The 25,527-nt window shown below is 38.8% G+C and overlaps 1 protein-coding gene across 1 annotated transcript; it reads right to left on the reverse strand.

Moving 5' to 3' along the window:
- Positions 1-52: 52 nt before the first annotated feature.
- On the reverse strand, positions 53-25,199 carry LOC110163612 (tyrosine-protein kinase receptor UFO). The gene is made up of 20 exons (XM_020928606.2): positions 24,672-25,199; positions 21,147-21,357; positions 20,689-20,789; positions 20,424-20,606; positions 18,060-18,140; positions 17,864-17,979; positions 15,644-15,839; positions 10,265-10,404; positions 9,759-9,903; positions 9,659-9,676; positions 8,417-8,546; positions 7,756-7,847; positions 6,051-6,146; positions 5,245-5,322; positions 4,988-5,080; positions 4,405-4,526; positions 3,187-3,296; positions 2,812-2,971; positions 2,583-2,719; positions 53-2,280 (listed from the first exon to the last, which is right to left on the reverse strand). Exons 1-20 carry the CDS (start codon positions 24,790-24,792, stop codon positions 1,830-1,832), a joined length of 2,781 nt encoding a protein of 926 aa, XP_020784265.1. The 5' UTR covers positions 24,793-25,199; the 3' UTR covers positions 53-1,829.
- Positions 25,200-25,527: the final 328 nt, after the last annotated feature.

A 25,527-nucleotide genomic window follows, 5' to 3' on the forward strand; every position in this document is an offset into this window, starting at 1 on the left:
AAAGTAGCATAGTGCACCTTTAACTAAATAACAGAAGAGGTTATACAGAAACAAATTTATTTCATATACAAAATACTGCAGGTATAAAAATGCATAAAAATCAAAAGAATGGCAATATAAATGTAACTACGTACAATCATCTCCCAATCAACACAAATAAAAAGGAGAACCACAAACATGAAAAATACTGGCTCTCTCAAGGCACTTGGAAAGTTTGGAAGTTGATGGAACCTTTTATAAAAAAAATTGGTCAAAATCATCAGTTAGCTAAATAGATGAGTAACCATTAAAAATGTCATACATTCACTATACACGAGAAAAGCTCAGTGCCTTATAATCTAAGATACAGTACCTTAACTGTAGATTTCATGAAATGTACATTTTAGGCTACATGTATACCTTACATTATAAACATAAGTGGAAACTTAAGTGGAAATCAATAGTTGTCAAAGTGGCAGCAAAATAGAACGCAGACTTGTTAGTTTGAGTCCTATATACAATAATGTTGATAACAATATTACATTTTATAAGGACTGGATTAAATTTGAACTAGATTATTATTTTCCTGAGTTCCCTGGTTTGGTATCACAATCTTCATCCATCTTACTCAAATTGATGATTAAAACCAAACAGATTATATTTGTGAATAAGAACGTAACAAGTCAACCATTCCTTTTTACAGTACCATTGTAAGTACCAGAGTACCAAACTAAAAACACAGAGCCTTATCAGAAGAGGTTTTCTCCTTACACGTGTGGCCTATAAATCTCATGGGCAATAAAACTAAAATAAATTTTAAATTAAGTGCCTCCTTGTTGAAAAGCTGCTCAGGTCTGTGCAAAGAAGCTGAAACAGTCCTAAACATGAGAGAAGCAGAATGACTTATATGGTCACTCATTACTTTTCGAAGGATAAAGGCCATATTTTGCAATGCCTGAATATTTGCCAACGAAATTATAAAATTCATGTATAGAAAAAGTAAACATTTACAAATAAGACTTTCAAACATTAGTGCAAAATCATATCAGCAAAACATACAAAGTGTATAATAATAACACTGTGCTTTTGTCAAATGTAAAGGCATCAACACATCTGGAGCTGCTGTGTCTGAACCTTTGAGTATTATTCAGTATCTTATGTGTCCCTTTGGACTAGTACCTGCATTTCAAATTCAACACTTTTCCTTGCAATAAACATAACACGAAATATTATTAATTAGGTTGGACAACTTAGAAATTCTGATTGACAGCCCTTTTGGTAAGTTAAAAACTTGTTGGAAAAACAAAAAACTGTAAGGAAATGCTTGTTCAGATATTGTCCTTGTCCTGAGTGTCAATGCATTATGGCAGTGTACAGCTGATTCACAGATGTTTAGTTTCATTCAAGGACAGATGTGAAATGAGAACCTACATGAGCTGAAATGATACTGATTGTCCGGCAGTGTGTCCTCTTGAATGCATACAGTGAATGTCATAGGAACGTACAAGGGAGTCCAAAATATACCAGCCGTATTTGATCAAAGAGATTTGTTATGGCATTTGGAACAAAATCTCCAAAACCGTAGCTTTTGTCTTGTCTGTTTGGCCTGTTTGTACCAAAAGTGGTGTTTGGCCAATTGAATGAATAAACTACTGTTGTTGATACACAGATGTCATAAGGTTATTCTTGATCTTTGTTTTGCATCTCTTCTGTGGAATGTCTTCGGCTGTGTGGGCACGAGTACATTTGTGCAAAAGCATCTCATGGGGCACGTTGTGTGTTTTACAGTCAATAAAGTCAGTCTCGATATGGGCACATTGGCAGTAATAGTTCATTGTCCTTGACCGTCACTACCAGGGCACTCTCCTGTCTCTGTCCTCTAGCAGCTCCACGGTGGGGGTGGGGGCTGGGGTCAGGTTGGGCGTGGAGTGGCAGGACGGCTGTAAGGGCAGCGTGGCAGTGGATGATGAAATGGGCATGTCCAGACTTTCCATAGAGTCACATAGGGCCCGGTTGGTCTCGTGCTGTGGACAGAGGACGTAACGGTTCGGGTGGTGCACCTCCACAGTGGTGACAGAGTCCAGACCTTTTAGACATAGAGGGGAGGGGCCTACATTAGGGTCGCGCCCACCCACAGCCCCCAGCTCCATGGATGACTCCTCCATGTTCACGTACAGGATTTCATCAGGGTCCTGGGGGTCCGGTAGATCATCCAGAGCCTTCTCTAGCTCACAGCGCAGGGTTTCAAAGGAGGGGCGGTCTTTGGGACTCAGAAGCCAGCATGAGAACATCAAGGTGTAGCTGAAGATGGAAACATGTATTTGATTTGTTTAAAAATACATTACAGTTACACTGAACAAACCATAAGAGTCCATAAGAGCAGTTTATACAGTAGTTACATTAGTGATTAATTATGGCAGGTGTTAATCAGATCCATACCCTGACTTAAACACTAAGAGAATAACTTTTTATCATTTCTATCAAAGGATGTAACTATATTCTTAAAGATTTACATTAACGTGTCTGAGTTTAAGCCTCTGGTGCACGTCTAATCTGATGAAATATCTGAGTGTGTTTTTTGCAGGAAGGGATCAGTCACTCACATGCTGTCCAAACAGTCAGGAGGCTGTTTGAGGCGGTTGCCCTGTCTTAAGTAATCATAGATCTCACTGTTCTCCACTCCAGGGTACGGCGTCTGCCCCCTAGTGGCAATCTCCCACATCGTCACTCCAAATGACCACTACAGAAACAATATCATGTTTTGTAAACACAGTACAACAAAAACAACATTTAATTAGTAACATTAATTTAGAAATTTAAAAGAAAACTTACAACATCACTCTTAGTGGTGTAAACACGGTCAGCCAAGCTTTCAATTGCAATCCATTTAACTGGCATCTTTGAGATCCTCCCTTGTCTGTAGTAATCCCCATTGTAGATCTTTTTAGAGAGACCAAAGTCTGCCACACAAACGTTCATGTTCTCATTCAACCTAAAACAGAAAAATATGCAAATTATAGTTGTACAAATAATGAATATGAAACTTCTTTCTTTCTTGAATTTCAGTTAATGCATGTTTTCCTTGACATGACATTTTGTCTATCCACTTTTGATCAGGTCAGACTTTAAATATATTCACTAAATACATCACATGAGAAATGAACAGAGCAGGAACTCTTAGAGGAAGTGAAACAGAGTGCTGCTTACATGCAGTTGCGTGCGGCGAGGTCTCTGTGGATAAAGTTCTTGTTACTGAGGTACTCCATTCCTCGGGCAATGTCGGTCATAAACTTCACCAGCATCTGAGAGGGGAGGTACTGTAGGGCAATGAGAGGGGGGTTAATATGGTCCATTTCATTTCACTAGATTTTTTAATTTTAATTCATTCATTTAAGATGGATATAAAATAATGATGTTACAATGAATGAATCTGTAACAGCTACATTTAGAAGTGACTTATTTAAGTATTCATTAATACAAAAGCACAGTTACAATTCATTTCATATATTTTTTGACATATCATATTTGACATTTCTTTGAAATTTTTTTTAAGTTTAGATTTTTTCATCTAGACTGTTCCATAGACTCACACCTTTGAATGAAACTTTTCCACAGTTGCAGAAAAAGTAAGTTGCCAAAACATAGTGTATTACACTTTCTCTACAGCAGGGGGTGTATGTGGATGTGCTATATGGAGTGAGTATGAACTGGCTGGCCTTGTTTTAACACAGAGCTCCTATGGGAAAATCATGGTTCAGCTCTATTGTGTTTCTAAATGTTTGCCAAATCCATGGAACATTTTAGTCTTGTTTTGATTAACTCTGAGTATCTTGAGTCACTCTGCTGGGACTTGCAGCGTAAAGTACTTTCAGTCCAAAAATGACTTCACTAATAATGCATTGTATCTCGTGCTGTGTGGAGGCCAGTAATCGGTCAGGGGTGAAATGATAAATTTGTTGTCCCCAGAAAAAACATTTGAACCAGAACTTTCAATGACGACAACAATTTTGACATTGAACACACATATATGAACACACACATATAACTTATACAGGGACATTTTTAATATAAATTTTGTTTTTACACTTTATGAGTGTGGGAGTGGAGTAGTACTTTTATATTTATATTTACTGTTTTCTAGTCTAATGTACTTTGTCTTTTTTCCAGCTTTGTAGCTATTTGTACAATTATTGCATTTTTCTTTATTCCAGATTTTTCCTTAGAACACCTAGCTATGCTTGTATGTATTATCAAGCAGAATTTGTTCTTTAATAATATGGGTCAGTAGGTGTGTTTGTGCTGCTCACCTTTGGATCTCATTCTGCTGACATAAAATGTTGAACTCACTGGGCCAATAAAGTTGTGTTGTGTTTGTGCAGTGAGTGTGCAGCTGATTGGGCATTTTGATTGTTTAATTGAACTCACCACAGGGCAGTCACCGAGTCTGGAGTAGAGCAGATAGCTGTGCAGGTCTCCATGTTTCATGTAGGGCAGGATCACCACAGGAGACGGGTAACCTTCACTCTCCACTGTCTGCAAACACACACCTGAATAAACACGCACAAGATAAGTGTGTGGAAATACACTCAACACTTATAAATTGTACTTGCTATAAAACAAAATGAAATAAACTCAAAAATATGCATGGACGATCTTTAGAAATAAAACAGTGCTCATACTACATCAATGAACTGTTAATCGTCAATTTGTCATCCTTTAATAACTGCTCCTTCACCATGGGTTTCAGATTACAGAATTTATTTGAGGATGTCACACCCTGAAATAGGAGGAGGAAAGAGCCAGATTTCCTTATTTATTACATGGTATTCTCTTAAGAAATATCCAAAGGAAAAGTTCTATTGAAGACAAAACTCTAGAACTCAGCTGTCTCCCATCTGTATCAAATATTATTGGCCTATACATTGTTATGAACTCTCTTCAATCCTGCAATAAAGCTTGTTGTTCTAAAGTGCAAAAATATCAAGACAGCATTTGAATGGTGGTTTACCTAAAAGCCTCATGACGTTGGGATGGTCAAACTCTTTCATGCAGGCTGCTTCACGCAGAAAATCCTCCATTTCAGAGCGTGTGCAGATGGCAACTAAAATGAGACAAGAATTACTTTTATTAGTGATATAGTTTACTGATCAGAAAGTAAGATTTCAAGCCCTTAGGCCTTGTCTTTGTCACACTGGATTGCTGCTTATGAACTAGACAGTGTTCCCAAAAAGAAGACACTCATTGTAAAGCTCTAACTCTACTCACTCTTCATCGTCTTTACAGCCACTTTCAGAACAGACTCCTCTTGAGTGAGCAGCCCTTCCATCACAGAGCCAAACTCTCCTAAAAACAAACAACAAAAAACATCAAATACACTGCAGCCATTACCATTATAATCAGATTTAATGTTTGAGGGGGTGAAGCGTAACACCTAGAATTTATATTTATTCACAAAACATAAAACAACAGCATGCAACTTTTTGAAGACAGCACATAATTCCATAGAAATAAAAGGTTAACATTTTCCATTAAGTTTTATGCAATATTGTAGAATATAATAACCAATGAGCAACATTTCCATGGAGACAAGCAGGATGAGGCCATTTCCCAGGGCAAGTCAGAATCAAATCTGTGGAGATGCAAGCTTGCTTGGAGTATGCATGTTTTTCAAAATGAAAATGATTAGATTTTTATTTTAGTCTCTTTTGAGGCTAAGAAGTTACACAGTGAGGCTTTAAGCTAAACTTGTAATAAAGTGTAAAGGAAAAGTTAACACTGAAATAATAGTAAATAATAAACTAAAATACATACTGTAAACTAAATTCCTAATGTTTAAATAAATACATGCATTAATAAATTAATAAAATTTAATTCTGTTAAAAAAAAAATTGTAAAAGTATGTTCATTCTTGGCAAGTAACAGCTTAATAATGATGAGTTATTTAAAAACAGCAAGAAGAGCTGTCAGTACTGTAAAGTCAAGCTGCAATATGTCAGACACTCCTTGTACTTTTACTGATACAACCTCCTCCCCTTTCCCAAAAACATTAGGAGCTAAAGGTCGGACCCCACCTTCTCCAAGGGTCTTTCCCAGAGTCAGTTTGTGTCTGTCCACCATGACGTCCTGCAGCTTCTGTTTCAACTCATCACTGATGCCCAGGCTGTTCACTGAAAACAAGACAAGACATATTTTTAGTGTAGCAAGAAAAAAAGAACTGAATCCCCAGCAGGACTTTCCCAAAACCACAAAGCAAAAGAAAAACAGTTAAGATTTTTCATCATTGTGTAACATAAAGAGGAATTTGGTAATAGATTATGTTGAATTTACATGAACTAGCAATGTCTGTCTACAAAGATGGCAGTCATGAGTTTACTTCCTGTTCAGGTGACATCTTAAGTACTTTTCACCATTCAAAAGAAATAATAGTTTGTTTTAAATTGTTAATTGCTATGAACCATGTTATTTTTCATCAAGCCATATGTCTTTGCCTTTTCCATCTTTGTCACACCTAATCCAACTTGCTATTTTTGTGTAAAGCTCATTTTTGGTTTTCACCCATACTGTCAAATTCCTCCATTTCAAATCCAATAAAATCCAAATCATCTCATCGTCACTTCTGCCTACAACACATCTACCATTAGCTACTCGTCCCTCTAAAATTCTTTCTCCTATTCATTCATTTAATACAACATCACAACAACAATAGCAGAAAAAAGACAAAATCTACACCCATCTAAATGTACTTAAAGTTATTTGTCCAATAATAATGGACAGAGATGAGGTCAGAGGATTTGTGCTTGTGGTTGAGTCATTTAGCTCCATGTGTACAGTGTTTTCACATCTGGACAGGGCTGTGACAGGACAACGCCCCCTCCCTCTCAGCTGCTGTCGTTTCCCACTATCAATCAGCCACGTGCTGGACAACAATGCGCTCAGTCCATAGGCATGTTCCAACACGTGTTAGCATGACCAGTTATTAGGCTGCATATGTTTGGGCAATACAATAGTCCTCAGGGTTCAAATTTATGTAGAAGTACTTGTCAACATCATTGCCGTAAATTCCACCTAAATCCCTTCGAACTGACCTCTTTTTGTCTATTCCCCAAAGCAGTTCCTATTCAGTCAGAGTGCATGTTATCCACACATCTCACCCCTCTCATTTTACCTACTCCACACATTTAAGGGCTGTTTTGCAAGTTTAGTCCTGTACAAGAAGAACATTAGTAAACATATTGAGTATCCATTGCTGGGGATTCAAGGAAAACTGAACGACTATTCATGGGTTTCAGAATGATGAGAAATTAGGAGAAATAGTTCACATAGCAATTAAGAGTTTAAAACTAAATTTTATATCATTAAAATGGGTCCTCAAAAAGTTGCATATAACAAGAAGCTAAAACCAATGAACACTACAATTTAACTGTGATTGTAGGTCTGTAATAGCATAATGGAGTCGTGAATTTCATTTTTATAAACTTTTGTTGTGTGGTATGACTGTTATCCTTGTCTTTTTTTGGAAGTGTATAGACTGATCTTGAAATGCTAGTTAAACTTGATAGCTGGCTCAGTCTGTCACCTTGCATGACAGCAGCTGCAGTTACCCTTTCACAGGAATCATACCTAAAACAAGACTGAACATGCTTTGATGTGACATTTTTGTACTGGAGTGTTGAACCGGATTACTGAAACGTGTGTAGGCCTGCACATGTGAATCCTCTTAATGACATATCCGTGGGGTTTGGGTTTGTTTTGTTCACATCTGTGGTCTAGACGTACATGTAGCTTCTGTGGTTCTCCGGCTGTAGGTGCGACGAGCTCGGTACCGGACCACCAGCTCTCCACTCTCCATCATTGGCTCAAATGCCTCTCTGGAAAATCATGCACAATACAATTCAGCACAAAAACAATAATAGTAGGCAGAAATTGAATTAAGTTAAATGTATACACCTGGCCTGCACAAAAGTAAAAAACACACACAAATATTCCTGAAATTCTCAAATAGTGAAAAAATGAAAATCAGAATACTGACAAAATAGAATGTTGACATCGATGCAAGTTGGCGAAACTTGCTAAAACATTTGTGTGGTTTGACAGCTTTGATAAAAATTAAAGTCCTTGACAATGATTGATTTTAGATAAACTTAAATTTCCCAATAGTATATTTATCTACCAAAAAATTATTTGGCACTACGAAATACTGACTTGAATTTAACATTTGTACACAGTTTGAATAATTTTGGTCAAAGCTGCGTAAACACAGCTGAGAAGTCCATAATTCACAAAATTAGTGTTGGTCTCACTGAACAGATGTTTCCTATGGTATCCATGTACCTCAGAATGCATGCAGAATCGAAGGACTAGCTTAGAGGAATGTTAAAACTGCAGATTTTGGGTTTGGCATAGCGTTAGCTACTAAGAGTAGGACCATGGTACATACCCAAAGCGCGTCTCCTTTCGCCGCAGCTTGGCCACATAAACAGCCATGAGCACAGCTATGGACACAGCTCCAGCGATGGCCATCACCACGTACCACCAGTGCCAGGAAAAGGCCGGGGGCGAAGATCCACCTGAGAGTGGAGTGGTGAAGGTTTGGTAACCAGAAAACAGGAAATAGTGTAATGCTAGAACAGTGTATTTTTGTACAAGAAGTGCCATTATTCAGCCAAAGGCAGAGGTGGAGTGAAGGAAGCTTAACATTAACACCAACCAAATAGTCAATTGCTGGTATATTTTAATTTTGGTCTCTTAACACTGTCCCATTATCCTCTTTGGGCCATTTTTTGAACATGATCTCTTCGTTGTCCAGGTACTATCCATAGCAAAAGAAAAATGTAATTCTATCAACAGGACAAAAGTTTTAGAGTGAACCACTCATCTAAAAAAAGTCTATCCACAGTGGCCTGTATAAGTTTATGTCAACTAGCTCTGTTAGCATAATTAAATAAAAACTCTCCCCTTTTCAAATTTTCAAGCTTTTTGCAGTCATGTCTCTACTTTTTGAAATGTGTCACTATCATCAAAAATGCCTTATTTAGTTACTACTCATTGTCACAACTGGATGAACTTTAAATTACAAAAGTACGATTTATAGCATTGTTATGACTGTATGTGTTTGTGTGGTGAGGCTTACTTGCTTTCAGTCAGACTAAAACCAAACTTTACTCTCTAAAAATAGGTGTCCTTGCACACTGCTGTAAATAAGTGCACAGTGAGTTGTCCCATTGGCCACATTAAATATATTTCCAGTCTCCCACAACCTCCACCCACTGTGTCTGTAACTTTCACACCCTCCTCCCCAACTCTCCCTGTCTCCCTCTATGTTTTTATCTATGACTGTTGTTGTTTCATTGTCAGTCCGCCTGTATTAGACTAAGCAAACAAAGATGTTGCACTGTTCTGGCCTGCTATAAATATTTATGACACGTCGCCTCATTCAACCCGCCAGTCTCCAGATAACCCCCCCTCCCTTTGAGCATCTTCTCTTTTCTCTCCCTTCCTTCCCATTTATCTGATATTCAGGAAGGAACAGGCTCACAGAGGAACAGAGCACAGAAAGTAAGAAAGGGAAGTTGTGTGGTGAAAAACACTTATCTCACTTCCCATTGGTGTCAAAAAGTTTTTCTTAAGAGGTCAAAGAAGAAGATAGAGGTCAGATTGTATTTCACAGGCACTGACTCACCTTTTATTCCTTCCATTTCTGTTGAAGTGAAAAAGGAATAAATAATATTACCATTTGCACATGTAAAAATGTGCAATATGTATGAAATGCTATTACTGACCAGGAGTTATAAGCATAAGAGTCTGAGTGGGCGTCCATGGTCCTGGGCCAGCCCCTGTATAAGCACATACCCGAAAAGAGACATTGGACAGTGGAGCAGAGAGGTTGATGGACAGCTCCGTGTCCAAGCCAGTGTCCACAGTGAGCTGCAAAAACACAGACAATATTGTTAGTGGCAAAGAATACATAACTTACATGAGAATAAAAATACTTTATGAACATGAAAATTAGGGATGCAACTAAATTATTTTAATAGTTAACTGATCAGTGATTATGTGATTTATTAGATAGCAATCATTCAAATACAATAATGATATTTTAATATTCGACAAGTCACAATTATTTTTTATTGATTGTCAGAGCCGTGATTAATATTATAAACTATTAACTTAATTTCATTTACAAACATGACCACCTACATGCTTGTAAGAAGATGATTTAGAACCCTGTTATTACACACTGGAAAACAACTGAAGTTACCATCAGAGTTTGATGGCCAAAACTGACCTGCTGCTGGGCAGGTGTGCTGTACTCCACCATGTAACCCTGCAGCTCTCCATTGTGTTTCCCTGGAGGCTCCTGCCATGTCATGAGCACTTCTGTCCCATTCAGCACAGCACTCACGTTCACTGGTGGATTGTCTGGCACTAAAACAAACAAAACAAACAATAAAAAAACCCAAAACATTTAATCAGTAATCAGAAAACATACAAATGTATAATAGTCGGACATACGTAGAATCACCTCAATATGACTAAAATAAGGAAATGTTTGACTGAAGCACTTGTTGATTTCAAAGGTGCATTGCACAAATTTTCTGGAGCAGGGTCCGTCACCTGCTTGTCTTCTAGAATGTTCTACAGTATAGAGTAAACCTATTTATCTCTAAGTAGACAACTATAGGCTACATTATAGGTCAGATCTGTGGAGAGGCAACTCTATTCACAGAAAGAATTATTGTATTTTTGAGCAATAGAAAAACACCCATAATGGATAAATGCTAGTTTGATGTGTTTAATGTCATACCATGGAACAATCCAGACAAAGCAATCACATCTTCATGGAAACAAGCAGATGACAGACCCTCCACCAGAAAAGTTGTGTAATGCACCTTTAAGGACAATCTTTTTCATGATAAAAGCATACAAGAGAGTCTAAATATAGCAGTGGAGGACACTTCCAGAGGCCAGTGGGCTGTAGGTTAGCCAGACGTGCGTTGTTTTGACAGCCTGATCCTTCGAGTCGTGACGACAGCTGAAGGCTCAACTCCGGCCCACCACTGATTGGTTTCATTAGACAAATAAGTCAGAATCTGTGCCCCCCTTTTCACAGACATGGTGACTCCTCTATGTCACTGTCAATTCTGTTTTAGTAAATTTAGTAAAATATGTTGTTGGCAGCACATATACTCAGAGGAGATAAATCTTCACTCGAAATAGTCTGAGGAATCTGTGTTTGTGTGGGATTACTATTGCATTCTACATTCCACTTTCTGAGCCTTCTGCTAGAGCCTGATTTGGGGCCCCTTTGTCTGGTTGTCAACTTTTTTTTTTCTTGGGAGGTGAAAAAGTCTTAAACTAGCATTTTGCATTGTGTGAATACAGTGTGAGTTGGAGAAATACGACCCAGCCTATATGGATGATGTTATCAGGAAGCGTTTCAGAGCTGATTGTTTCCACATGTGGTCCCTGTTCAGTCGGCAGCAACAAAAACAACCTCAAAATCAAGTCTCCACCTTCACTCCGTCACCCAATGCTCCCTCTCCTCTAACTCTCAATCCCTTCTGTGCTTTTTGTTCTTTATTTGTTGCTGTCATTTTCCACCATCTACTTCAAATCGACCTCATTAAAAGTTATCTTATCTGTTAGTCTCTCTTGACAACCACTGCAAGGTCAACAGAGCTAGGAACAAGATTGTATTCAAATTAGTGTATAGGTCATTGTTAGGCTATGGATACTACAGAAATATGACTTGAGTAGAACTTAAAAGTAGACTTAATGGAAATTTTAAGACAACTTTACAGGTTTGTTTTTTTTTAATCATCAGAGCTCCCAAAATCATAAACTTATTGCCATTTCCAAAACCAAACACTGTACAGTATCTAACTTGTACCCAGCACACTAAAACAGACATTTCTTAAACACGAGTGGAATTTTGCAATGGCTAGTGGACTGAACTGTAGGGGTTCTTTGTCTGCACATTAAAGAGGCTGGTCCAAAGCTCCAAAGAAAACAACTTCTGGTGACAATTAGTTTAACTATTAGGAGTTAACATCTGCATCCTCCAAAGGCTACCGTTACATATGCTATTATATGCCTATTTCTCAAATAACACTGTAGGAGCTGTTTTCGGTTAAAATTATTTGAATACAGTACATATGAGTCAACATTTATAAGGAAAAGGGTCATACAGCCAAATGGGAACGTCTATGAGTCAGAACTATGACTTTCTCCATAAATGAAAACAGGCCCTTTTCCTCAAAGATTTTTCCAGATCAGGACATCATCAGTGTCAGTGATAACAATGTGTCACTATAGACTGTCTATTCACTGTAAAATTGTGTATTGTCTGAGATATTTGGTGACTATGGCTAGATTTTAGCTGATAAAAGCATTAAACAGGAATAAGACGAGTGAGTCACAGCCACCACAGCCGCTAATGATGGTGAGATTGTAACTAGTTCAGGGCATGGACTGATATAATGTAACACATGTGTGGATGATTCATGAAACATTACTCTAATGCGAGTCCAAACCAAACCAAACTCTCTGGGTTACAGTGGATTAGGTCTGTCACGATAACAAATTTTGAAGTGCGATATATCGGTGAAGTAAATAGACCTGAGTTGCCATGCTGTGGACTGAATGGTCTACACAGCATGGCAATTAACTCAACCATCTTCTCTTTATTCAGTTAAAGGCATTTCCATGGAGATATGCAGGTGTTCTACCTGCCACCAGAAAAGTTACATAGTACTGCACCTTTAAATATAGTTCTGTGTAATCCTTTTTAGAAACTACTACACATTTTTCACTGTTCTACCACTGGGCAAAGGTGGAAAATCTGAAGCTTGGTGTTTTTTTTTTTCCACATCTAATATCTAATATTCTAGAGGTAGTTATTTTAAAACCCCAAAAGAGTTTGCTAAACATGTCTAGGGCAGATAAAGTCTAGGCTCTCAGATTAGTTGGGCCAAGCGGGTCACCTTGCTTCCTCTCCCCCCAGCAGACTGTGTACCTCCCTCTCTCCCTCCCTATCTGTCTCTCTCTCTCTCCCTCTGTCTGTCTCTCTCTCTCTCCCTCCTTCAGGGATCAGGACGGGCTTTGGGAAAATAGCTGCACAAGTATTTGGACAAAGCAGACCCTTCCCCCAGCGACCGTCCCACCATCTCCTTCTCCCCTGCTCCCACCAACAGCCCACTTTTTTCCCACAGCGACCAGTAGGCGCTCTGGAAACAGACATTACAGGTCACACAAGGTCAAGAAATGAAAAGATGAAGTAATAGAGCAGAGCAAGTGGATACACAAAATAACTGCTGTTGTGCTTGTTTGTAAAAGTGGGAAACAAACTTACTTGTTTATGAAGAGAAAAAATTATTTCAACAGTTTTGAATTTATGGGACTAGAGCTGACAAAAATGCATTTATGAAGTGAAATAGTAGTAGAAGGAATTTAGGAGGAGCAGGGGATGGGGAAGGCTGTGCCAGGATGACACATGTAAGAGATAATACAGTGTTATAGATAGTAAAGATATTAATAAGAAACATATGGTCTTGGCCATTTCAACAAAAGACTGGAGGAATGTTGTGAATGTTTAGTTAAAGATGTCATCTCAGACTCAAAGATCTTCCAGTATTTGCCTCTCCCCTTTTCACATCTCTCCCAAAAGCCTCTTGAACTCCATCTGACCATTGGCTGAATCTAATCATAAATACTTTGATTAAATAGGTGTCAAATTAATACAGAAAACATTATCGGAAGTTGTACAGTGTGTCCCAGTATACTTTATTATACTGAAATGAAACTGACCTTATATCTCAAGTCTCATTTTTGTAAGTATATACTTCTGTTTTTCTGTTCATGGGAAGTGCTCTTTTGCAAATCATAACTCCCTATGAACTGCCCCTTGTGAATCCAGCAAAATATCTTCCCTCATACACTGTTTCCATTCCTGTTCACGGGCTGAGAGAGGAGCATGAGCTGGCATGGAAAATCCCACCTCTGTATAAACTAAGACGTTAAGCAGCCATTTGGATCTGCGTCCTGCTCTCCATCCACACACACTGCTCTTAATACTGTACTGTTTCACATTTAGGTTTACATTTGAAGTAGAGAGACTTACTTCAGCCTGGTATTTGTCATCCACACAGACCAGGAAGCAATTTTAAGAGTAAGCTGAATATGTCTCTGTCTGTTCGTGTGTGGTATGCACACTAAATTCAAGGAGCAAATGCAGAAAAGGATGAGTTTGAGTAAGTATGTAGGCCTGTCACGATAATTACTATATCAGCTTATCGTTCAATATATGAAAACTGGAACAATATATTTATCGTGGGTACAGGAGATTTTTGTTATTTTAGTTGTAATATGATAAGATTTGAGCTGTAGAGGGTAGAATACACAACTCCTATGGCTAAATATTGGTTCATTCTGGTATTTATTGGTTGCAGCTCAGGCCTTTTAATGACACTCTCTATTTAAAAATGGTTTACTGGGATTATCTTGCTATATTTTTGTTATGTTGTTTGTGTTAGAGAAGTAGTTTCAATATTTTTTCTGTAGCAATATATCATGCTTCAAAATATGTTATCATGACAGGCCTATAAATATGGTAACAGTTTAGTTTCATATCTTTCTTATCTATCATCTTAAGTGACTTGCAAACATTAATTCAAATGCAGCATGCAAACAATTGCCAAGGCACTGATTCACAATAGTAACAATAAAGTGCTCAGACTTTGACTCAAACTAGTTATTTTAGTACACAAGTGCATTTTCTGTCCATTCAGACACAAAATTACAAGATGTACCTAAAGCATTCATTTACAATGTTTTGGTCCTTTTTTTGTGCTTTCTTCCTATGGTGTATCAAAATAATATTCTATATGGAAAACAAATGTGATGATTTGTTTACTTCAAGCATTATTATTTTTCATACTTGTCCAAGATAGGAAAGAACAAACAAAACAAAAAAAACAATGAATGAAATGAATTCTTTCTTAATTCATCACTCAGCTTCATGCAAGCACTAAGCATCAAAACACTGACCACTATAAACGCTGACCACTACGAACACTGACCACTACAAACACTGACCACTAGAAACATTGTAATAACTATGTTGTCACCAAGAAATGAATAAAATAAAACTGACCTACATTCTCACATCTTCTGCATTAGATAAGAACACACTCTAGTTATATTTTCAGACTGCACTTGACTGGTGAGCAGCAGATAAGTGACACATGTGACACCTCTGTCACACTCACAAGCTGTATCTCAGTTCAACTACTGCAACTATTTCAAAGGACCCAGATGAGAAAGACTTCTCATTTACAGACAAGATTATTTGTTTATTAATAAATAAAATAAGTTATGATGCTAAATTAACATTAGTGAGTGGGATGCATCTTAATGACCCATATGAGTTAAATACAGGAGAGTGCGTAAATGATGAGAATAAGTGTCTCAAACTTGAGAAGCCAGACATCGACTCATACTTGATTGATACACCTAGCTCTGCTCCTGAAAGAGTCTGAAATCTGCTGAAATCCTACAAGACACTGACATGATACCATACAGGACAGAGGCTCTATCTGCAGGAGACATGCGCAGTAGCTTGTCCTGTGACATACTCTTATAATTCCTATGCAGCCTGGGGTCTTACCTCCTTCTTTGGTGCGCATTTCCACCCAGGGTGACCACTCTGATGCCCCCTGGCTGCTGTGGCAGGACACTCGGACAGCATACAAGCTGTGGGGCTCCAAGTCCCCAATCAGGTGAGTAGGTGGAGGAATGTTCACGTTCTGGTTGTGGATCATTCGATCAGGCCCAGCTGTGAAGGTCTCTGTCACATGTTTAGCCTGTAATGGTGAAAAGAACATCTGTAAACATATTAAGCATAAACATTTTAAGCATATTAACTTTTCAGGTATACTTAATAAAAAAGAAAAAAAAATTACAAGCCCCAACATTAACATATATATTTTTTAAAAATCTATTGAATTGAAAAAAAAAAAAAAAAAAAAAAAAAAATTCTGGTGAGTGGTCTGCCACCTGCTTGTCTCCATGGAGATATTATTATGCTTTGTCATTAAACTTATCTAATGACATGCATTCTAACTGTGAACAGGGTCACCTCTCCACAAAACTTGGTCTGCATGGAGATAGATACATACAATGCCATACTGATGAATATTCTTGACAGGGCTAGGGGCTGGCTGCCATATCTTTACCATTTTATTTAAACGCCCTGTGGTGCTGTACATTAAGCCCCTGTAGTGATTTAAATTGTCTAAAAGTAATTTACAGTCAAAATGGAGATAATGCGTAATTTCTGCTTTCAACCTGAGCCAAAACTCAGCAAGGTGCACTCAAAACAACACTCATCAGCCAAAGATTAGCGGTGAGAAACTGCTGCCTCGGCACTAGGCTTCTGTTGTAAACACTTTTAAACAGGAACATGGGGCAGAAAAATGCTTCATTACACAATTCATAAACCACATTAAAGCTGCAGTTTTGGCCTTTTTTCCGTGGTTCCTAGTTAACAAATAGCTCCTGAGAGAGTGGTATTCTTTACAGTAACCTTGCTTCAGCAACAGTAACCTGTTGCTGAAGCAAGGTTACTGTGTGTTGTTGTGTGTGTGCATGCATGTTGCTGGTATAACCTGCTTTAACAATGGAGTTTAAAACAACTATGGCAGGAGCAGTCAGACAGGTCCATATGAGGCTCTCTGAATGAGCGTGGACCCATTCCTACAGCAATGAGTCAGAATCCAAACGTAAACAATAAGCAGTGCATCTAATTCAATTCTAACAGTCATCTCTTAGTCACTGTCCAACCTGCATTCCCTAAGTATTACTCAAAGAAAAACAATATCCATTTGTCGTTTTGTTTCAAGTTTAACATTCTTTCTTAATACCCTTTTCCTTTCACTTGTCAAGTGTGTTGTAAAACTGTCTCATCCTAAGGCTCTGACATTCTTGTAATACTTGAAAATTACTCATGCTATTATTAAACAATGGTTAAAGATTACTGACAAGTGATTGCTTTTTTGCAAAGCACTAGACCTACTAAATGTTACTTTACTGGGTTAAATATTTTGTGTTAAAAATAATAGTTTTGTGTAAATCAACTCAAACCATAAAGTGCTCTTTGTGCCATGCCCAAGTTTAAATACAAATGGAAATGAAATATCTGCCTGACTGTATTAAATCAATATGCAAACTATAGTGGACTTGGAGGAAGATATTACTGTAATGAGTTCAGAAGGGAAGGGAACAAGTAAATATAGAATACTTTATATAGATAGCCTATAACCACTGTTTTAACCTCAAATTATTAAAAGAACAGAATGATTTGATAGTCAGTCTCTTTCACAGAGGGATCATTTGGCTTTGTTTAAGTTTTTCCAAATTTCTTTTGTCTACACAAAGAGCCATTAACATTCACGTTTGCCCCATTTTGAGGCCAGCCCCTCTCCTTGTTCCCCTGTGAGGGTGCAGTGCTATGGAGGGTTGAGCCAAGAGCGAGAGAGGGGTGGGGGCCATGGAAGTATGAGGGGCAGCTTTATTAGAAACAGATTTTTAAGGGTGGTGCTCTAGTTGTTGCTCTTCCAGGAGAAAAAAATGAGAACTGAGTTAGCGGCAAAGACATGGAGAGAGGGAGTGGTTCTGGGCTGGTCCAGGAGGCCACTTTCCCAAACTGAAACATGATCCAGAGGTACATGGATAAATAAGGGAGGGGCTTAGGAAGAGTTTGGAGAAAAGAAAAGCTTTGTCTTATTCTTTTAAAAGAAACTACCCAAATACCCTTTTTGTATCAGGTAAAATAGTGCTTTGCCCTTTGTATTGACCTTTCCCGTTTACCTGTGTTACATTGTCTCACCTGAACAGAGCAGTGGATTATGGGATAGTCGCCTCCAAACCCCGGTTGCCAGGTAACATGAAGGCTGTCCTGAGTGATCTCCACTGCTCTGAGGTCACTGGGTTGAGATGGCAGCACTGATAGAAACAGGAAAAGACACTTATAAAGACAATAATTACAACAACAAACAAAGTGTAAACATAGTCAAGACACCAACCTGTAATGACACCTGAGCCAGAGGTGGCCACACCCTTACGGTTATGGGCCTCACAGGAGAAGGAGCTGGTTCGGTTAAGACCTGGGTGGACATGAGACAACATTAACATTAAAATCTTTAAAATGTCATTCAATAATGTTTTTAATTGTGGTTTTCATTTATTCATATCTCATAAATACTCATAGTAACAAGTTTTTGTAGCTTACCAAACAATTACATACATACACACACACATACATACATACATACATAAATACAAACAAACATGCATACATACAAACATACATAGAAACATCGATTCTAAGAAGCAGATGCACCTATTACAAAATTATTAGTAAAGGCATAAAGTAAAGTTAGTGTGACATAAACATTAACATGACAAAAAAGCACACTGACAAAATAAAACCAAGAACAGATGTATACCACAAAAACTATTCTAAACCTACAATATTGTAAAAAAATCATGAGCTGTTATTAACTCAATCTTCTACTGAATAAATCTCATCATATAGCCTAAAAATATAATTATATGTCAATAAAGTAATTATCATGACAGGCCTATGTGTCCCTGTCTTAAACTCAGCTTACTGTAAAGAGCTCCACACATGGACACACATGACAGCGTGGACCTAACTGACTAACAGCTCTCAGTCCTAACACATTCCTCCACTGCCCGCTCCTCACAAACACGTGACCCCCACTCTGCCCCTGCACCAGCACAGGCTTAGGCACAAATCTACTGTGTGCGGCTGCCTGCACCATGCCACCATTGTGCTCGGGACAGACGGCCCAGCACTGTGAAGAATGGAGTTATGGGAGAGGAAAAAGGACGGAAGTGACCAGTGACTTATGTAAATCTTGAGCCAAGATTACATCACTCACTACTACGGTTGGACAATATGGTGATAAAAATTAATGGCATTCTGATCCTTTAGACAAAATACAATTGTGTGATTTGGTGCTTTTCTGTTTAATGTAACTTGCTCAAACTTACAAGACTCTATTGATCAGCTTCTGTCATGGTGCATTGTGTAACTTTTCTGGTGGAGTGTCAGTCAAATGCTTTTCTCCATAGTGATGTTATTGCTTTGTCTGGAATGTTTAACAATATGGTATTAAACCATCCTATCATGAAGAACTTACAAGTCAGATCTGTGGAGAAGTAACCCCATTCACAGTCAGAATGTCTGTTTTTCTGTTTAATGTCATACTGTGGAACATTCAAGGCAGAACAATGACATATCCATAGAAACAAAAAGTTGACGGACTCCCAACCAAAAACTTACACAGTGCACCTTTAAGTAAGTTAAAGTTAATAACTGTATGGCTATCGTGGTATTGTGATGATTTTTCTGGCATATCACCCATCCCTACTTTCTTCCTGATGGCTCATGAGAAGGAAGTAGCACCATATTCACTCACACCTGGATGTTATGAGTTGAGTCTGCAGGAAAGGTTAAGTTCTTGAATCAACTTTCCTTTAGTAAAAGCAGAGAGTTGACAGTGCAAAGTCTAAAAATGTCTGTGCCTACTTGTGCTGTTGCTACAACTGACAAGGGGTTCCCAAAGTGAGATAGTGTTAGGATGCTAATTTGGGTGTGACTGACAGCTCAAATCACATCCTCCCTAAAAATGTTTTCCTGGTGTTTTCCTTGAGCATGGATTCACAAAAACTGAAATTGTTGAACAAGTAAACTGCAATACTATTTGGTTATAATACATGTAGGTATAAACAACACACATATAAAATATATGCTGAGAGTGTATGGAAAAGTACAGTCAATTTGCATCTGCTTTATGTTACCTCTGTTGGTTTACTGAGTGAGTGCCAGCACAAACACAGTAGGATATCTCACAGCTGGTACATGTTTTGTACAATCTCTCTATTTTATTGATTGTAAATGTTTTAAAATTTTGTTTTGAAGTTTTGTCTTATTTTGTGGTGTGCCAGAGCAGCTGTCCATTCCTGGGTCATGAGCACAGATTACCGTCAAAGGGGCCTGGTCAGTGCCAATCTACTCTCATGAGTCAAACCTTTAGCCCAACTCGCTGCCTCTGCCTCTTGCTCACTCCTTCCTCTATGACTCATCTATGTGGGTCTACCACTGGACTTCACAGCAGCCTGTGAGCTGGCACAGTACTGTGGTTTGCTTTGAAGCAAATCCTTTACTTCTCCTTTCAGAGCTTGTCAGTGTTTAGTATTATGTGTATAGTTGTCTTTTCTATTCTGTCACCTGTATTTACCCATCCACAAAGACAAAACACACAACAGCACCCAGTCACCTACCTCAGACCCTCTATTACTACTACACATTATTTACAGTGCAACACATAAGTACTGATATAAACCAAAAAATGAGGTACCTGTAATATTGAGTGTGGAGGGGGACAGAGCTACAGGGTCAGTTAAAGCATTGAGGGGCACCCCATCCTGCAGCCAGATGACATGGACGGGTTCAGGGGGCCCGTGGGCGACACAGAGAAGTATCAATGGCACATTGGCCACTATGGACATGGGCTGGGGCTCCACCGAGAAATGAGGTAGTCCTGTAAATATATACATAAAAGGGTATGTTTCATATTTGAATATCCAGTGATGTTTGTTAGTTCAGGCATAAGTTAATCTCACCCTCCAGTTGAATGCTTCCCTCGTTGGAAAAGGCCTGTTCCGTTTCAATGAAGACAGCACACTGGTATGAGCCCATATCAGTCAGCTGGACCTTCTCAATCCTGTTTAGTATACAGCAGAGACAAGGAATGTTACAAAGAACCAGCAATCACTCTCAACTTCACATATTACATAATACAACTACTTTATTTTTAAGTATACATAGCACATTTAATTTCATAGTCAGAACTCCCTTTTGGTGTATGTCCAAGCATTCTGTACCACCATATATTATTTATTAATTACTTTATATTGAAATATTCCCATTACAAGAAAAATAAATCCTTACACCAAAAAGTTTTTACTTTTAACTACACCTACATACAGAGACACCAAACATATAGGAAATGCATAGCAGATTCCTCCAGGCTTGTCACTTGTAGATACAGATATGTGGGGTCATAGCTGAGTGTTCTCACCTTAAGGTGCTCATGATGGTCCAGGTGTGGCTGCCCGTGTGCACCTGGGACTGGGTTGTGTCTGCAATCTGGAGGGGCTCTCCTTCATGGAGCCAGAGCACATCAGGGGGCTCCTCCTCCTCTCCTCCTGTCCCCTTCAAAGTGCACTGCATCATCACAGGCTTCCCCAGAGATGAGATGACTGTGGCAGGACTGCGCTCAAACTCAAAATCTGTCAGAATAAACCATGACAGATTACACACATTGTTGTTGTTTTTTTAGGTTAGTTTTAATCATAGTACTTCTACAAATGTATTTTTCCAAAAAACTAATTTAAAAAAAAAAGGGAAAAAAAGGTGCACTTGCTAGTTGCTACATAATACTGCACACCCCAACCACTAAAAATCAATCTCTAGTTAGTTTCTATTAGTTCTACCTTTTACCACCGCCTAGTCTATCTTGGATGAAAAAGAACAGCATAGTCAAAAATAAACTATATATTGATTTACAGTTTACTATAGATATTCTTGGTGACTCAGTGAGCGAGTTTTATTTGCCTATTAACTAAATTGCTCCACGTAGAAGCAGCATTATCATTCCAGTCCCAAACAGAGTGGAGTTATCTGGTGTCTCTGCTGATAGAGGAGTCGACCTGAGGGATGGGCTGATTGGGGACAAAGGCTTCTTGTTAACTGGACTCAGCTCAGTGCACAACTCAACATGGTTAAGGCTGAACCACAAAAACATCTGTAAATCTGCTTAAGTTAGAAAAATGTAGCTGAGTGGGTAAAAGATTTGAAGAACATGACTTTATCAAGTGTTTTTTTCATTCATGCCCAAACATGCAATTGTATTTTAAGAAAGCATGTCTAAGGCCATTAAAGGGCTTAAATAATGCTATTTTCTGAACTCTGTTAGAATGTTGTCATCACAAACAATTGTGTTCTGTTTCATTCACACATGTTTAGCACACAAACCCTGCATATTTAGACAGAGTTCTTCTCTCAAACAGAAAATACTCCTTGTGATGTCATGTGGTAATACAGGAAGTGCTACACTATGTTTTAAAACTCCATACACCTTCACTACAATTATTTGGGTAATGTAAGCAGCTGTAATTGCCAATCTGGTGGTGGAACAGAGAATTTTGAGCTTTAGAGATGTAGACAGACTAATAATAATGTGTGAATGAAAAAAAACCCACACAATTCTAGGTATGTTTTTGATGAGGTAAGGGCATTATAACATGGCTTAAAGCCCGCAAAAATCAATTTTATGTAATAAAGCACCTTTAAAATTTGAGAGAAAACTGAGTAACTGATAAAACCAATTTGAAGAGGAATGTTTTGTTGTTTGTAAATGAAATAATTATACCCAAAGAACTGCACCCTTTGCACTTTGCTAACTGTGGCCAGACAATTTGAGGTTTGGATTAAATTGTAATATATCTTGCAGCCCTAACTGACATAACAGAAGTGTCACAATAAAGTGCCTATCTGAAAACTAGAAGAGCCATGTTTTTTTTTTTTTGTTATTGACTCCTGAGGCAAGAATATCCCATGTCTGATTTATAGTGCCATGTCTGCAAAGATTTTCTCAAGCTTGTCGGCCCACCTTCCTGGTCTGCTTCACTGCCAACCTTTGAACTTTGGCCCCATCATTGTGACCCTACGGGGGGACTCCACGGTAACTCAAGTGACCCAAGCAGACACAAACACACACAAATCACATTTAAGGGACTAGATTTATGGAGTGAACCTACATATTGGTCCAAGTTATTTCATTAGTTAAACAAACCACTAATGCATTTCCCCCCACATCTCACTGCCCTTTTTGAGCATTAAAAGTCATTGCCGTCCCTTATTTTTACACTTGACTGGGTGCTTTCAGAGGAGCATGGCCGTGTCTGTGTTGTTTTCAGTACCACATTTGACAAAGGCGGACCTAGTTTCGTCTTTGCGCTCTCTTGATGTTGCTTTCATATCATAATAGAGCTTGTAGAGCAGGACAAAGCCTGCTGAGGTGGAGAGGCATGCCTGACCTGTATGTTTTTATGTTTGCCAAGATAGACACTAACCATAGTGAGGTATCCAGGCCTTGTCTCCTCCTCTTTTGTCCTCAACAGCTCCCTCAATGACCAACAGATTTTCTTCCCTTCTGTGGTGCCATAGTCTTCCAGTCTTTGCCCCCATGCTAAATGTCAGTGGACTGGCACATTCCCCAAATACCCAACACAGTCCATGTATTTGTCCTATTCCCAATGGCTTTTTAACACCACATAATTCAGCCTCCCATGCAGTACGGCGCCTTTGCCCTTTCTCATCTAGTCTCCTTTTCATGCCTTTCTTCAAATGAACACTACACATTTAGCCACCTCCCCTCCCAAACTTTTTCGCCCCTACACTTTTGCCCTCTTGCCCCATTCATCATGTGCCTGTTAGTTTGAGTCAGCCCGCTCTGACTAAAACTGCATCCCCTCAACATCCCCTCCTCACTCTCCTGGGCCCCCAAACTAATGCAAAACCCCCAAAAGTCCTCCAAGAAGAAAAATCAACTGTAAAGCGTTCACTCTGAGCTTGTAAATCATAGGGATGTGCCTGTCCTGGTCATACGTCCACGAAAGGTTGAAGTTATGGGGCCCAGGCAACACAGCTGGTCTGTAATGACCAAAACACATGAGCTAACAGATTTTTATTGGTGCTCATTTTAGGACTGAACATGACAGACACTCTATGCCTGAAATCATAGGAAAGGCATTTGTGACTATAGACATTTTAAGCATGTCTTCTAACAATTTTAAGATTTTAATATTTACACGCACTTGCCAGCAGCTTATCATTCACTTTTTCTTTTATTTTGCAGTGTGAAAAAACTATATGCCAGGTGGAGGATGTGTCACCTGCTTGTCTTCCTGGAGATGTTATTGCTTTACCTGGCATGTTTCACAGTATGGCATTACATCTTTCTCCATTACAGGTGACATGAACATGCCAAATTAACATGTCAGATCTATGGAGAGGCTGCTCCACTCACAGAAGTATTTTTAAGAATATAAAAGTGTAGCTTAATAGAATAAGTGCAAGATAATCGAATGTCACATGTACTTATTATTAAACCCCACAATAATAACATGAAGACGGGCAGGTGACACAGTGCACCATAAACACAGCAATAAATAAATCAGACAATGTAGAAGAACATGCTACAATGAATGCGTAGTAAGTCTATAGTAATTGTCCATTGCCTCACATCACCCTGACCTTTTCTACCAGGACCACAAAAATGTAAAATCTGCCTATAAACGGTGTATGTTTGTTTTCTTTGTTGCCCGTGCTTATTGGCTCTTTTACGAGTCTAGAAATCATGTTCCCAGATGCTGAAGGCACACAGATGTGGTCTGCCTCTCCACCTCAAAGCAAATTGAATTAATGAACTGTGAGCTGAAGGAAAAGGTGGACTAATTGCTCGTTATGATGTTTTTTCCACTTAATTCAACAATAATGAACAGTATCAACAACTTTGTGACAGGTAGAGTAGCATTCTTACCTGTCAGTGGTTTCACAGGACCAATACACAACGCGACTACGCAACATAGCAGGAACCACCGTACAGATGCGCTCATGATTCTTCTCGTGGCAAGACGGTTCAGATATACAGCCGCGGTCATCTCACAAACATGGCAACTTCAAAGAGCTTAAAAACTTCTCTTTTGACTCCGGCTTGATGATGAAAATGCGATTATCCACTGACCAAATCAAACAGGATCCTCTCGTTTCACTTCCCTCAAAAAGAAAAAAAAATCTGCGCTGTCTCACTCAAGTTGTTTTAATCCCAGATCGTACACTATTAACCTCGCCGTGTCTTTACTGCTAAAAAAGCGCAAAAAGTCAGATAAAACTGTTCAAACTGTATGTTAAGCGCCTGTGCGTATTTTAAGCCCGTGTTTACTGCCGCGCGTCGTCCCAAGTCTCGCTCCTACCCACCGGCTCACTCAGACATTCCCCTGGCTCTTTCTTTTCCCTCTCCTCCTTCAAACAAGATTCAAATTCCTCAACTCGACTTTTTCCCTCCGCCTCCTCCTCTTGGTCCTGCTGAGCGTGGCTGCTTTTCTTTGAGGATGTGAGTAACCCCGCGGCATGCTGATTGTCTCAATACAATCCCCCATTCGCTTTTTAATTACGCACGTCCACTTTGGGCAGTAAATACAAAGCTGAAAAAGGACACGTTTCCCGCCACAACAAATCAACCGAGTCTCCAAATAGCGTGGGCAGTAGCTTACACATTTTAGAAGTAACATCAGCTTTTACCCATATTAAGATTTTATGATACTTAAGGCACCATTTTGAAATCTTTTTCCATCCAGTAACTTAAAAATTAAAATTATGATGACAAAACAAGTGAG

Source organism: Boleophthalmus pectinirostris, unplaced genomic scaffold (genome assembly GCF_026225935.1).
Source record: "Boleophthalmus pectinirostris isolate CB_2022bp ecotype Guang Dong unplaced genomic scaffold, ASM2622593v1 HiC_scaffold_9, whole genome shotgun sequence".
In the NCBI taxonomy this organism is placed as follows: Eukaryota; Metazoa; Chordata; class Actinopteri; order Gobiiformes; family Gobiidae; genus Boleophthalmus; species Boleophthalmus pectinirostris.

Bases quoted from the DNA above. Each gene is read 5' to 3' on its own strand.
- LOC110163612 (XM_020928606.2), bottom strand. From the start codon at position 24,792: ATGACCGCGGCTGTATATCTGAACCGTCTTGCCACGAGAAGAATCATG. The intron at 17,980-18,059 runs GTTGGTGTCTTG...TGTTTCTATCAG, and splicing joins TGGCTCAGGTGTCATTACAG to TGCTGCCATCTCAACCCAGT. The intron at 15,840-17,863 runs GTGAGACAATGT...TCACCATTACAG, and splicing joins TAATCCACTGCTCTGTTCAG to GCTAAACATGTGACAGAGAC.